Below are 14,180 nucleotides of genomic sequence, written 5' to 3'. Positions count from 1 at the left end.
AGAAACTAATGTTTTCAAATGAGTTATCAATAGTTACTGATGGAAAACTATTTTTTAATGAGACACCCTGTATATTCCTGCATATTTCAAAAGAGCTTGAAATTACCTTTCAAAAAATGTAGCACACTTGATGTTGTGCTAGAGAGAGAGTGGGATATTTTCAACAGCTCCCAAAACGACTTTTTCTTCCAACTCCTTATCCCTATTTGATTCATATAATTTTGGCATTTTCTTTCCGAATGAACCTTTTTCCTGAGAATAGTACAGCGAACGTGTCACGAGAGGCAGCACTAGTTGAGTTCATTAAAGAGCCATCGCCAAAATTCACGGAGAGTACCTACTAAGTCTGAATAGGCGATCAACTAGAGTTCTGGTCAGGCTATTGACAGGACACAAACACATGAACAACATCAATATCCCTTCCGGATATCGATTATCCGGTTTTTATACCATTTATAAAACCTCATATCAATAAGGTTACATGTAAGAAATGGATACATGCTTCGAGAAGAATGGATTTAACAGTGCAAAAAATAAATAAATATTCATATGAATTCTTTAAACATGAAATGAATAGTAAACTTTTCATAGTTAATTACCATTGATTAGAATGAGATATAACTTCAATCGTTTATTAAACTATATTCATTTATTATATTTAATTAAATTCATTTCACTACCATCTATATTTGATTCATATTCCACTCGGAAATAAATCTGAAATTCATAATTATTTTAAATTTCTTTTACTACAGTTTGAATCTACCGCTGTAGTAAAAGAAATTTAAAGAATAGACAGGTTAGTATACAGACGAGACAAGACGAGACGAGAGTCTGTATACTTTGCAGTTACAAATTTTAGTTTTGCTCCAGGAACATCTTCTTGTGTTAAAAACATTCTTTTTTAATTGTACTTTACCATAATATGTTTATATGAGGATTAGACAGTGTTTGTCCCCACCGAACTACTAGCGCTGCTAGTGAGGGATTTTTCGTACTTCAGGAAAAAGGTTCATTGACCACCATAAATTTTCACTGGATACCTCTCGTGATACAAATTGCTTGCTGCTTCTGCATTTTCCCCGGTTTGTATAAAACAGACTATTATATCTCATTTTTTATAATTCTTATACTCCATTGCGAATGCGTTTGAAAATGGAACTAAAACCACTAATTGAAGAGCGTATTCACTGTTTAAATCAAAATTTGACAGCTACCATTAAAGATTTGCATACTGTTTTATCACCGCATCGTCCAAAGCCTACTTGATCAAAGTGTGCATTTGAAAGTCTACATGAAAAAATCTAAAAGCTCTGTATTTCAAAACATCAAGTGTGCTACATTTTTGGAAAGAAAAATTTAAGCATGATGGAAATATGCAGAAATATACAGGATGTCTAATTAAAATATAGTTTTCCATCAATAACTATCGATATCTCATAGAAACATTGATGTTTCATAGAAACGAGAAATTTTTGACAGGAAAAGAGTTACAGAAACTTTTCGAAAATGCACATTTTCGAAAACCATATGTCTATAAACTCAGAAACGTTGATAGATATCGATATGCGGTTTTCACCATTGAGTTTGTCATAAAATTTGACCCTTAGACACAGCCATCAGTTTTCATCCAACTAGTTTGAAAACAGGAGTTTCCCATTGAAAGTGTCCAAATTAGTCCATTCTGTACAACTGAAATCTAAAACATTCACCAACTTGAATGACATTGATCGTCAACTAAAACTGAATTACTTAGAGGAAAGGGAACCGTATAAACCTGGTAAGTTATAGAAATGGTAAAATAATCTGGAATTTTAACCTAATTGAAAAATTGTCGTCTCCAACCCAGGATGGAAAACATACTTTTTTCTGTAAATTTATGGTTGATTTAGCAACAAGAGTACAGACATACAGAACACGAGACTCATTGGCGCCTATCAATTTACATTATTATAATAATAAAGTTAATCCGAAAACACATGGAATGTAATAGAATCATCAACTCCCGTTGAAATCAAATTCATTGTGGCAACATGGGATAGTAAACTTTTCTATCTCTTTCAATTTTTGAATAATTATTTTACTGACTTTAACTGAATATTCAATTTCGTGTTGAATATGGTTAAAACAATCAGAACAGTAAAATCAAAATTGTATGTGAGACCATAAGTTTAAAAATATTACTTTCAAAGTATGTATTGCAGCCGATTTGCAAAAACACATGCTCATCCCCTCGCGTACCGACTGAATAAATCCTTCAAAATATAAGGTTAATCCTTCATACTTTAATCGTTGCTTGTTTTTAGTTCTATTGCGAATGATTAAGATGAGCCCATCTGACTCCCAGAGCTCTAGGGTTCATTACAATAATACCGTAAAACATGTCATTTGAAAGAACTGCTACCGAACTCACATAATTATCTTATTTTATCGATGACATTCGGAAAAACCGCATCTGAAGAACCCACTGCATGTTTTACTAGTGAGTAATATACCAGTTTGCGGCATTGATGAAATAAAAGCCGCGTTCTGTTTCGGCATTACTTTTCCATTATCTACCCTCGAATTTTCAGCAGTGGAAAGCAGGAGCATGGACATTGAGTTCGATGACATAATGATTTCATAATTTTTTGGCGTTTATGTCAGTTGAGTTATGCAGTGCATTTCTTAAATTCCCCCCTTTTTTGAACGGGTCAACTCAAATAATTGAAATTTGAGATAATGAAATTAATCTGTTTAAAAATCAGTTTAAAATCTGTTTTTCCGTTAATCAGCTGTAGCCCCCATACGAACGACAACTCTCAGAAGTTGAGAAACTTGTGCGAGCTAAGGACTAACGAGGTCTTACCTTTTAACGTGTGATTTCTAACATGCTTGAATACTTTAGACCTATAGAATTGGCAAAGCCACGAAGAACAAAAGTAGAACCATTCGAAGTGAGTACAAGCCTCATACGTTCACTGATTCTCAAAAGATTAACAACAATTAGAATAATATTTCACTCAATATCAAACACTCAAAGTTAACAACCCCACATGTCCCTGAAAGTAAATTACACCGCTCAGATAGATAATGTATGCTCACCATAAATAACCAACTTGAATTCTCTGAATTATCGACTGATATGTCGATGAATTATCATAAATATAAATATTTATACATGGATTTATAACAACAAACTTTGATTACACATTGTGTTTGTTGCTTACGTGACTTCTCTTCGTTATGAGAGGCGGTAAAACATGCATAACTCCTGAAGAGAATGTAAAAAGAATTTTCGTTATGTTGAGTTCATGTTTTGAAAGAATACCGCGTTGACCGATAGCGTTGAAGGATAGTCAACACAAAAATATTAATTGTTTTTCAGAAACGAAAAACGTTTATATCGATATATATTTTCTCAGATTGGGAAAGAAAGGTTCTCCATCTACTCCATCAAAGAAAGGAAGGAAGAAATCAATTCCAAAAATAAACTCTATACAAAGATGTGTCGATCATGCAAAGTAACTTTCAGACACAAACTGGAAGAAAAAAAGCCCTCTCAAAGCAGCTATTTTCATATAAACATTGAATTATATGAAAAAAACTTTTCTCTATTGCGTTTGTATTCTAAACATTCGTAATGTAATCGAATCAGGTATCATTCACAGGATTTCTACACAATATAATAAATGAAAGAAGTAAAATTTTACTTACGTGGAACACAGTCATACTCACTGGTAGATATCCGATGTAGAGTTAATTTTTGAAATTGATTACTTCCTTTCTTTCTTTTAAAGATTCCCATATTTTTATGTATGAAGATGGACTAGTAGAAAGCCAAAACCTATCTTTCCCAAAAATTAATCTCTCCTAAAAATATATCCTTTCAATTTAAACTTATTATCTAAGGCACTAAGGTACTAAGGCAATTTTATAAACTGATAGAAACGATAGAAATTTAAACATGCAATTGTATACACCAAAAGTATGTGTGACGTCAGAAGGGGTGTATGAGTCGCTTTCAAGTGGGAATACTTGTATGCACCGTGTCAAAACTATTTTTCAGATTTGTTGGTTGTATTCTGTAGATTTGTATGTCTGACTTTTCGCCTTCAATTTCGGTAGATAGACAGATAGAAGTTTAATGATCAGACACTAATTAAACATTGGACTGACAAGTTAAAATACCATAGTTACATTTTGCTTACTGTTACAATTATTAATGTCCGTAAAATATAAGAATACTTATATAAAACTATCCAATAGAATTAAAATCGTCAATAGAACTCTGACACCACATCGTGAATTCCTTTATATCATAGAATGCATTCAGGAGCAGAAAATATTTCAGTTTGGGCTTGAATCCGAAAAGGTTCGATTGGTTTTTCGATTCATGTGGTGATAAATTGTAGAAATTGGCGCCTGCATATTTTGGGAATTTTTTGTAATTGTTATATGTGGCTAGTTCTAGTCTGAATTCGTTTTTTTTGCGAGTTTGATAGTTGTGAAATTTTTAATTTTGCATGAGACTGTTTTTGTGAATGTAGGTGTGAATCAGAAGTTTGTATAAATAAATACTCGTGAAAGTTAGAAGTTTTTCCTCTTTGAAGATATTTCTGCAGGATCCTCGATAATCCAAATGGAACATCAGGCGAATTATCCTTTATTGTGCTAAAAAGACTGGTACTATCGGTGGCCAAACCATAAACTACAATGTTATAACTTATGGTCGAGTAAACCAATGGATAGTACACAGAAATTATACCCTCCGCATCAAAGCAACTTATCAGATTTTTAATTGCGAAGTAGTGTTAGGAATCACACGTTAAAAGGTAAGACCTCGTTAGTCCTTAGCTCGCACAAGTTTCTCAACTTCTGAGAGTCGTCGTTCGTATGGGGGCGACAGCTGATTAACGGAAAAACAGATTTTAAAACAGATTTCAATTTGGAGCAGATCATAATGATGCATTTTTCCCATCTGAGATTACCATCAACAATTGTACCTAGAAATTTGCAACTTTCTTGAAATATTATTGTCTGATTATTAATGTTTAGTTGTTCTGTGGAAAGTTTTCCTATTTTGGATCTCTGGAATTGAACCGCAATGGTTTTGGAATAATTTATGATCAAACAGTTCTTTTTACACCAATTATTAAATTGGAGAATAACGTTATTTGTTTTTCTGAGTAGCTCATTTGTATCTGTGCTGGATACCGTTATAGATGTATCGTCTGCGAACATAAAAACCTCTCCGTCATTTATGTAATCAGGAAGGTCATTGATGAACACTAGAAAATTAAGGGGCCGGGAACGCTCCCCTGGGGAATACCAGTGTCGATTAAGTAATCATCGCAAGTTTGTTCACTAATTTTCACTATTAGCTTACGACCTTCTAGCAATGAACGGATCCATTGTGATATGCTTCCACGAATCCCAAATGCATTTATTGTTGTAACGATGAAATCAAAGTTTAGCATGTCGAATGCACGTGACAGGTCGAAGAAAAGTCCAATAATGGATTCTTTCCTCTCTAGTTTTTCGTTTATTATTTGTATGAACTCAATTTTTGCCGTTTCAGTGGAATGGCCTTCCTGAATCCATGTTGTTTTTTATTCATTATATCAAACTTACATAGAAAGCTATTTATTCTTTTTTATATACCTTTTTCTAGAACCTTTGATAAAGTGCTCAGAAGCGCAATAGGTCTGTAGTTCATGGGGGACATTTTATCTCCTTTTTTGTAAATAGGTGTCTCTAACGATATTTTTAGGCGACTTGGAAATTGTCCTAATTCAATTGATTTATTCAGGATAAATGAAAGTAAGGTGCTATGTCTGAAGCACACTTTTTCAGGAGATAGACTGGGACTTCATCTTTTCCGGTAGATTTCTTGTTTTTTTAAATCTCCTACTATTTCTTCTATGTCGGTAGAGGTGAAAGGAGAAGGAATGATTAAGTTGAAAACGCGAAGTTGTGCAACTCATAGATAAATTATCGTTGATTTTTTCATTAGGATTTGAGTTGATGGGTGTACCAGGGGACAGATACTCGAGGTGATTTCGACTTTATGAAAGTTTTGGGAAAAGAAGCTTCAAATACAAATGAGAAATGTTCCCAAAATCGTTCGAAAGAATAGTTTATATTAGAGGTTTCCAAGCAACGCATTTTTGTGTTTGTAATAATATATTGTTTTACCCTTTATATTTGCAATACGAGTAGGTTGCATTACCAGTGATTCGAGGTTATGTGACTCAAGAATATCGCACAATATGTTTTTTGCTAAGCTTGGTTGTAGATAGTAATCAAAGACTAGGGCCATATAGTTATCCTCTCAACGTATACTACATTGTTCAGGTTTTGAGTTTCCGGTTTTTTATTCCATCCGTAGTGGGCGTGACTTCGTTTCTATTGATTGGATTATTTGACTAATTCGAGTATTTTTCAGTGTGTGCAGTCACACTTCATGTTAATTTCCTTTTCCTTATGGTTGCAACTGTCTCTGTGCCGCCTCTTGTGGTTGTTTTTCCAGAATTCTCCCTATAAGTCTTCGATAAATTTTTTCAACATTCGGTTGAAAAGCTTTTTCATTGATGGGAGTTACTATGGAGTTACCGGATTTTTCCACAGAGGTGCTTTACACTCATTTCATATTCCTGGTGAAGTTTTGGAAAGGTAATCCAATCATCATCTGACAGGTACTCTGGGGAAAACATGTGTAAATCAAAGAAAATTCCATGACAACGCGTCTTTATTTGATGATCGAAAGGAACTATATTAAATCTAAAGAAATGAACTTTGAATGTTCAAGCCAGGCTCGAATATACCTACACAGTAGGTTGAATGGACTGAGGCCTATCAGGAAAAAAATACTCCACTGGCTAATACCACGAACGGCGTTGGATTATATCCGACAGGCGTCAGTGCAGGAATCTTCACAGAAAATTTCCTGCATATGCAATTGACAATATAACTGAAAGAGTCGACCCTCAATTTTGGAACGGGCACACTTGCAGACCGGTTTCGGGCTTATTAGCCACTCGTCAGTGCAGGATAGTGATATTCCAAAATTGAAAATAGAAATTCTTTCAGAGTATTTCACTCCTCGTCTTTAAGTTGGAGCGAACAACAAAAATGTGTCTCCATCTAGTGGACAAGGTACTAACCAACTGCATATCCGAAATTTGCCCGATTCCTCTGCAGGAAATTTTCTGTGAAGATTCCTGCACTGACGTCTGTCGGATATAATCTAACGCCGTTCATGGTATTAGCCAGTGGAGTAGTTGTTTTCTGAAAGGAGTCAGTTCATTCAACCTACTGTGTAGGTATATCCGAGACTGGCTTGAACATTTAAAGTTCATTTCTTTAGATTTGTTTACTGCCAGTCTTCAGACATAGCCCAATGACTAATAAACTACATCAGTTCATTTGTTTTTAGAAGCCTGACTGAGGTAAATAAAGAGTCCACATGAAATTCTCCGATATTTATAGTATAATAGAGAACAAATTAAGTTATCATATGATAATTAAAAAGCCTTAATCAGTAGCAGTATTGACAGGTTCAGAGACAATTAAAAAAAAACACACTCCAGTGCGCTTTGACGATTGGATGCGTAAACTATATAAAACCTAAGGATCGACCATAATATGACCTACTTAGAAAAGCTCTCCCCGAGGGAATTTTGCCCAAATACCGGCTCTTGAATAGATCCATTAGGATTTTCTCTCTCCCAAGAGTATCCGTTTTCACCGTACGAGTAGGTAGTACATAGTGACCTACTTCCTATATACTTACTTCAGTCTCGCATAAGCCTCTACTTTACTAGACAGTTCAATAAGATATTATAGGAACGTTTACGACTGACAAAAGGTTAAACTGTTTATCGATGTGTGTTGTGCACGACCCAAGATAAAAGATGCAGAATTGCATCAAAGTATATTTCAAAATAATGATTTACGAATAGAGATACTTAAAAGACGACTCAATTCGGAACAGTTCATACAGGACGGCGAAAAAGTGTGAAAAGTTTTAGCATGTGTAGTATAAATACAAAATATTAGATTTGCGGTATGCATATGAAAAAAACAACTGGAAAAATGTAACACGACCTGGAACCCGACTCTCCTTGTCTCTTGACAGACGTATTTTCCAATTATTATATCGTTGTCACCAAGCAGATAAGTACCTAAATCACATCTAAAATCGCCTGAGCCCTCTCTCATTTCGCCTCTCTGTCTTCTCCAGTGATCTGAAAACCTGTCGTTTAGATCATCACGTGCATTTTTTGAGTAATTTGGAGGAGTACCGTTTAAGAGGCACACAAGAGAATTTTCAGAAATACCAATTCACACGATGAACTTTTAAGAGTTTTGTTTGTTTATGAATAACCTGAGATTGCTATCGGCCCAGTAACAATTTAATGATTAACTACACCATCCGAAAAACATACATTTCGCAAAACTGCATGGGACGATCAAAGCAGTCTTCATTTAGTTCTTGCAATAAGTGAATCCTAATTAGAGTCTTATAAAGATTAGAGCTTGTACGACTCTCATTTGTTGTAGGAAACAATTTTCTTGTACCTAGCGTACTGTCTTTTGCAATTTGTTCCATTACCGATTCCTCTTTAGTTTCATTGAGAACCGTAAGTATTTTCACCCTTCATTTTGTCTTTCGATACTGTTGTCTTTTGTAACATTGTTATCACCCATGGGAGAATTCAGATCATAGTTCATTGATTTCCTTTAATTTTTGATTCGCTATTTGTAGTCTGGATGAAATGTTTTGGTACCTATTATTTGTTGGCACAATTTCAGTAACAATTTGTTTCAATACTTGTTTGCAGCCTATCTCTTTTTTTGCAAAATATATTATTACTAACCTACAGGTCTCGGCTCTTCCTCACCCTCGGAGGTAATAATGAATAAACTCTCCCAAAAATTGAGGGACACAATCAACGAGAAAATTTTTCATTTACTCAAAGTAATCGTTGCACCTGACCCTTTTTGTTGTATATTTCTGTACAACTGGTTCAAATGAAGCATAAAAAATATGTGCACAAGAAAGCTTACCATTTTAAGCGTTTCCTCCGGCCTGAGCAAGTAAAACATAGACTGCAGATGTTTCTGGATGTTGCTGCTGCCTTGGGCGGCGACACTTGCAGTCCCAAAACGACTGCTGGACGTTGAGCCACCGGTGCCGGACGCCTTTGAATTGGCGTCGGCGTCCGGCAACACCAAAGCTGTGCCCTTGCCCGCAAAGTAACACTCGCTGAGGCTGAAACAAAAAAATGCATTTTATAGATAGTCCAGAGGAACCAGCAACAACTCGAATCGAGATTGGTATGTGTTGGAAACACAGTTTCCAACAAGCTTCTTCTGATCCTTTATTAGTTATTCAGTTCCAACTTAAATTGTGCTTAATCCATCCCTGAACGCGCTCTGTCAATTCATTTATTGCTTTCCAACTCCTACATCTGTAAACCTTCCTTCAACGAATTCCCAGAATTCCAGAAACATCGCCCCTTTCCCTTATCGGTCGACATGTGGCGATTAAAAATTCCCAAAAAGAACCGAGAGAGGTACAACGCATTCCGAGATTGTCCTCCGAGGTAGTGAAACCTAACTGACTTTTCTTTCTCCTACTGAGATTTAGTCTCTTCATTTTTCAATTTATCCACGACGCTCGAATAATTTCGGCGTTTGTATTTTTTCCAAGTTAATAAGTAAAGGAAGGTGAATTTGCATATATTAGTGGTACATTGTGCATAGTGTGTCTTGAAGAAGGAAACGTTTTGTAAGTAATTTAAACACAGACTATCTTATGAGAAGCATTTTGCCAACGCCCAATGTTACTTGTATGTCCTACGATTTTGTGAGATGGTAGCTGCTAAGGATTGTAAATATATTTAGTTAACGAACTGATTCAGCGTCGATTTATTCAAAACCAGCAACCTACAAGGAATCCAGTCCACTAATATCGAAGTTGATTATAACTCCCCCGTGTTCGAGAAAGGGCAATTAAACCCATCCCGATCATATGGTCCTTCGAGCCGGATGCTGAACAGTTCGTTCTTCGATTAATGTTGCAAAAACAACATTGCTTCTTTTCGATTATTCGGATTTCCTAGTTGTATTACAAAAATACAATTTCCAAGTTCCAGTTCCAATAGAGGATATCGTCAACTGAACAGTAACGATTCGCTCCAGAAAACATTTCCACCGCGCGCAGCGTAGTGTTAACATTCAAAAACTCTTGTATAAATTCATATTTGATGTTTCAGTTTGCTGCCGATTATTTCTTCTTACAGTTTGACTTAATTTAAGATATTGTTGGGCATTTCTTACGTATCCAAAAAGAAAGAAATCTTTGTTTTGGCATTTGCTCTCTCCTATTAGAGTCGGCTTTATTTGAAATAATTTGATTGAGTCCTTTCAGGAACGGCTCTGAAAAGAGTTGATTTTTTTCTTTCGTCGAAAAAATTAATTTAAAGTAATCAATTTCATACTCCAGGGCCGTATTTAAAATTTCGCAGCCCTTTCTTCCCGTAGCGATTTATTTATGAAATAAAATTTTAAATGAAGTCGACTATACCAGTTTGATTTGCTGTACATTTTAATTTATCGCATATTTGATTTACTGCATATTGATTTTTTCCATGCAATTTTCTTGATACATTGTTTAGTGATATTTTTCGCACACGGATATTTTGATTGAGTTGATTTATGACCTATGTTCTAGTGCGGTTATTGCATTGTGTAAAAACTTTACGTGTTCCCAACGTTAGCAAGAACATTTACGCTAATTTTTCAGTGTCGAAAAAGTTTGTGCCGTAAGTAAAAATTTAAATCTACGTCGCGAAAGGCAGAGCATAGTGTTCGTCCACAGAATCCTGCGTGGTTCTTTCCATTTTAGAATAGTTGTATCATTTAGACTATAGACAACTTTACGATTTCTTAATTCAAAACACACAATGCAGTCCTTAAAGAAACAAAGAAAAAATGCTAAAGCCGCGATTACACGAACTCAAACTTGGGCTACTCAGAATTTAGAGTCCGAAAATGATTTGTTTCTCCTTCAAACTAAATTAGATAATTTAGAAAGTGAAATTACTAAGTATATCAGTGCTCAGGATGAAATTGAGGAATTAGACCCAGAAAAATCTGATACAGAAGATAGAGATAGTTTACAAAATAATTTTGATTTATCCGTTGCAAGTTTTAAAAAAAGGATTCACAGTTTAACCATTCCTTCCACCTCTCTGTCTGCCCTTTCCATTTCAAATAGTATGCAATCCGTGCCTGCCTTAAATGAACAAGGTGGACGAGTAAAACTTCCTCAAATTTCCATACCCCAATTTGAGGGTGATTATGCAAAATGGGCGCCGTTTTATCAATTGTTTACTGCTTTGATAAAAAATAACAATTCCTTAACTGATGTTCAAAGATTAATTTATTTGCGTTCTTATATGAAAGGAGAGCCTTTGTGTCTCATTGAGTCACTTGAAATCACAAATGAAAATTTCCAAATTGCAATAAATATTTTAGAAAAAAGGTACGAAAATAATTTAGCTATTATAAATTCACATTTAAATTCTATAATGGATTGTCCGAACATTACAAAATGTACTTCTTCCTCCCTCAGAGACTTTTTAGTAAATATTCGAAAGAACTTGGATGCCTTGAAAAATTTGAAATGCCCAATTGAACATTGGGATTTAATTATTCTTAATGCTGTCATGAAAAAGTTAGATTACGGTACTAAAAAGGAGTACCAGTCCAGTAGAGATTTAAAAATGAATCCTACTTTAAAGGAATTTTTTCAAATCATTGAGGCCAGATGCAGTGCTTTAGAATCCTTGACTCCTTCCTCTCATTCCGCGTCGCATGAATTAAAATCAGAAAAGTTCTCAAGGACAGGTTCAAAAACCGCGTTACATGTAAATGGTAGTTTCCCGACCAGTAAAGGTCGAATTTGTTGGTTCTGTAAGGTCCCTGAACATGATATTTATAAATGTTATAAATTTTCCAAAATTAGTACTGATGAAAAATACAGTTTTCTTAGGTCCTTGGCCCTCTGTTTTAACTGTCTGGGTGGCAAACACCTGCTGACCGAGTGTAAGTCTAAAAGTTGTACCCTATGTGGTAGAAAACACCACACACTACTTCACAGAAACTCTTCCCAAGGTCATGTTCCAAAAAATTCCCAAAATTCAAATAATAGTCCGAGAGATAGTCCCAGGCCTCACGGTAGTACGGGGGCAATTCCGAAATTAGTTCAAACTACAAGTCCCAGTCAAAATTGGCGTTCGTCTCCCCTTAATCCTCCCACTCAAAATGCTGACAATACGGCGCACTTCCGAGCCCTTGAGCCCGAACCTCAGGCAATTACTCCGGCATCTTCGATGCCATCCGCACTTCTTGTTGGTAAAGAAGATCATGAAATTCTATTAGCCACAACCGTAGTAGATGTTCTTTCCGAAAACGGTTATCCCGTTAAAGCTAGGCTGATTCTAGACAACGGCAGTCAATGTTCCTTCGCTTCTGAAAAATTCGTAAGAAAATTGAATAATAAAACTTACGACAATCAACTTCAATTTTCCGGCATAAGATGCACTCCTACTGTTTCTAACAAAATGTTAGATATTGTTATCCGTTCCAATACTCATGAGAATTTTAGCCTCAAGGTGTCTTGTGCAATACTCCCGGTAATCACTTCCAAATTACCTAGAATTCCGCTAAACAAAAATAGCTTGAATATTCCGTCAGAATTCAGACTTGCTGATCCAGAATTTCACATTCCATCCGATGTGGATGTTCTCCTGGGCGCTGACGCCTATTACGACATTTTACTGCCACAAATCCACAGGCTAGGTCCCAAACTTCCTACCCTTCAGCTGACGAGGCTCGGCTGGATTATTGGAGGACAATTGCCTCCTCAGAGGGTTCCGAAACACGGCAAGGTTTCACTTCTTTGCCAAAATGCCTGCGAATCCACAGATTCATTAGGTGAAATTCTTTCTAGATTCTGGGAAGTCGAAGAGCTTCCAAAGTCTAAGTTCTTATCAGCAGACGGAGAGCTTGCTGAACAAATTTTTATTCAAACGCATGTGCGTCACAAAGATGGGACGTTCCAAGTAGATTTTCCGTTCAAATGCCCCACTGAAAAGATTCCTCTTGGGGATTCCTTCCATATTGCAAAAAGGCGATTTACCAATTTAGAGAAACGGCTCCAAAATAATCAAGAATTATTTTCCGCTTATAAAAATTTCATTGATGAATATGTGTCATTGAAACATGCCACATATGTTCCATTCAATCCCACCGACAAATCCGCTGAGATAAAATATTTCCTTCCGCATCACTGCGTTATCAAGGAGTCCAGTGAAACCACGAAACTCAGAGTAGTTTTCGATGGCTCCACTAAAACTTCTACTGGATTTTCTTTGAATGATCTTCTACACAAGGGTTATCAAGTACAGCCAGACTTGTATGATATATTTTGCCGTTTCCGTCAGCATTCTTATGTCCTGACCTGCGACATTGAGAAAATGTACCGCCAGGTTAAAATGAATCCATCGCAAAGACATCTCCAGAACATCCTGTGGAGAAACTCCCCCCAAGAAGAGCTAAAATGCATTCAACTTTCCACCGTGACTTATGGAGTCACTTCCTCCTCTTTTTTAGCAACTAGAGTTTTGAAGGAGCTCGCTTCCAATTGTAAAGGTTTCCCGTTAGCCAAACGGGCATTATTGAAACAGACGTACGTGGACGATGTGCTCCATGGCACCGATTCCCTTTCCGAGTTAGAAGATTCTTATCATCAACTCAATAGTTTGTTGAATTCTGCAGGTTTCAAACTGCACAAGTGGTCATCCAATTCTTCACAGTTCAGAGAAAAATATTGTGAAGATCCTGATCCACTCCAATACGAAATAAAAATGGAAGACAACCCTAGCAAGGTGTTAGGTTTATCTTGGAATCCCTGTTCTGACAACTTAGCAGTTTCTCTACCGAAAATTTATTGTAATGATACTCCGTCTAAGCGCAAAGCGTTATCAATCACTGCTCAAATGTTTGACCCGGTAGGCTTTCTGGGCCCGTTCATAGTTCTTGCTAAAATTTTCCTGCAAAAACTTTGGTTAGCAAAAATCTCCTGGGACGAACCGCTTCCTGTTGAATTGTTCCAAGAATGGAAGGGA

The 14,180-nt window shown here is 36.0% G+C and overlaps 1 protein-coding gene across 8 annotated transcripts in view; it reads right to left on the bottom strand.

The window, feature by feature from the left end:
- LOC111512666 (Protein phosphatase Slingshot) overlaps positions 1-14,180 on the bottom strand; it is a 389,035-nt gene that overhangs the window by 84,003 nt on the left and 290,852 nt on the right. For all 8 annotated transcript variants that reach the window (XM_074175278.1, XM_074175275.1, XM_074175279.1 and 5 more), the window contains one exon: positions 9,052-9,256. In XM_074175278.1, the coding sequence (XP_074031379.1) occupies positions 9,052-9,256 (205 nt within the window). The remainder of the gene's footprint in view (positions 1-9,051; positions 9,257-14,180) is intronic.

The sequence above is a fragment of the Leptinotarsa decemlineata genome, unplaced genomic scaffold (genome assembly GCF_025532065.1).
Source record: "Leptinotarsa decemlineata unplaced genomic scaffold, Ldec_3_MD MMD2_tig00001019_RagTag_RagTag, whole genome shotgun sequence".
NCBI classification, from domain to species: Eukaryota; Metazoa; Arthropoda; class Insecta; order Coleoptera; family Chrysomelidae; genus Leptinotarsa; species Leptinotarsa decemlineata.
Note: the sequence above shows the minus strand (reverse complement) of the source record. Positions and strands in the feature narration are given on the sequence as shown.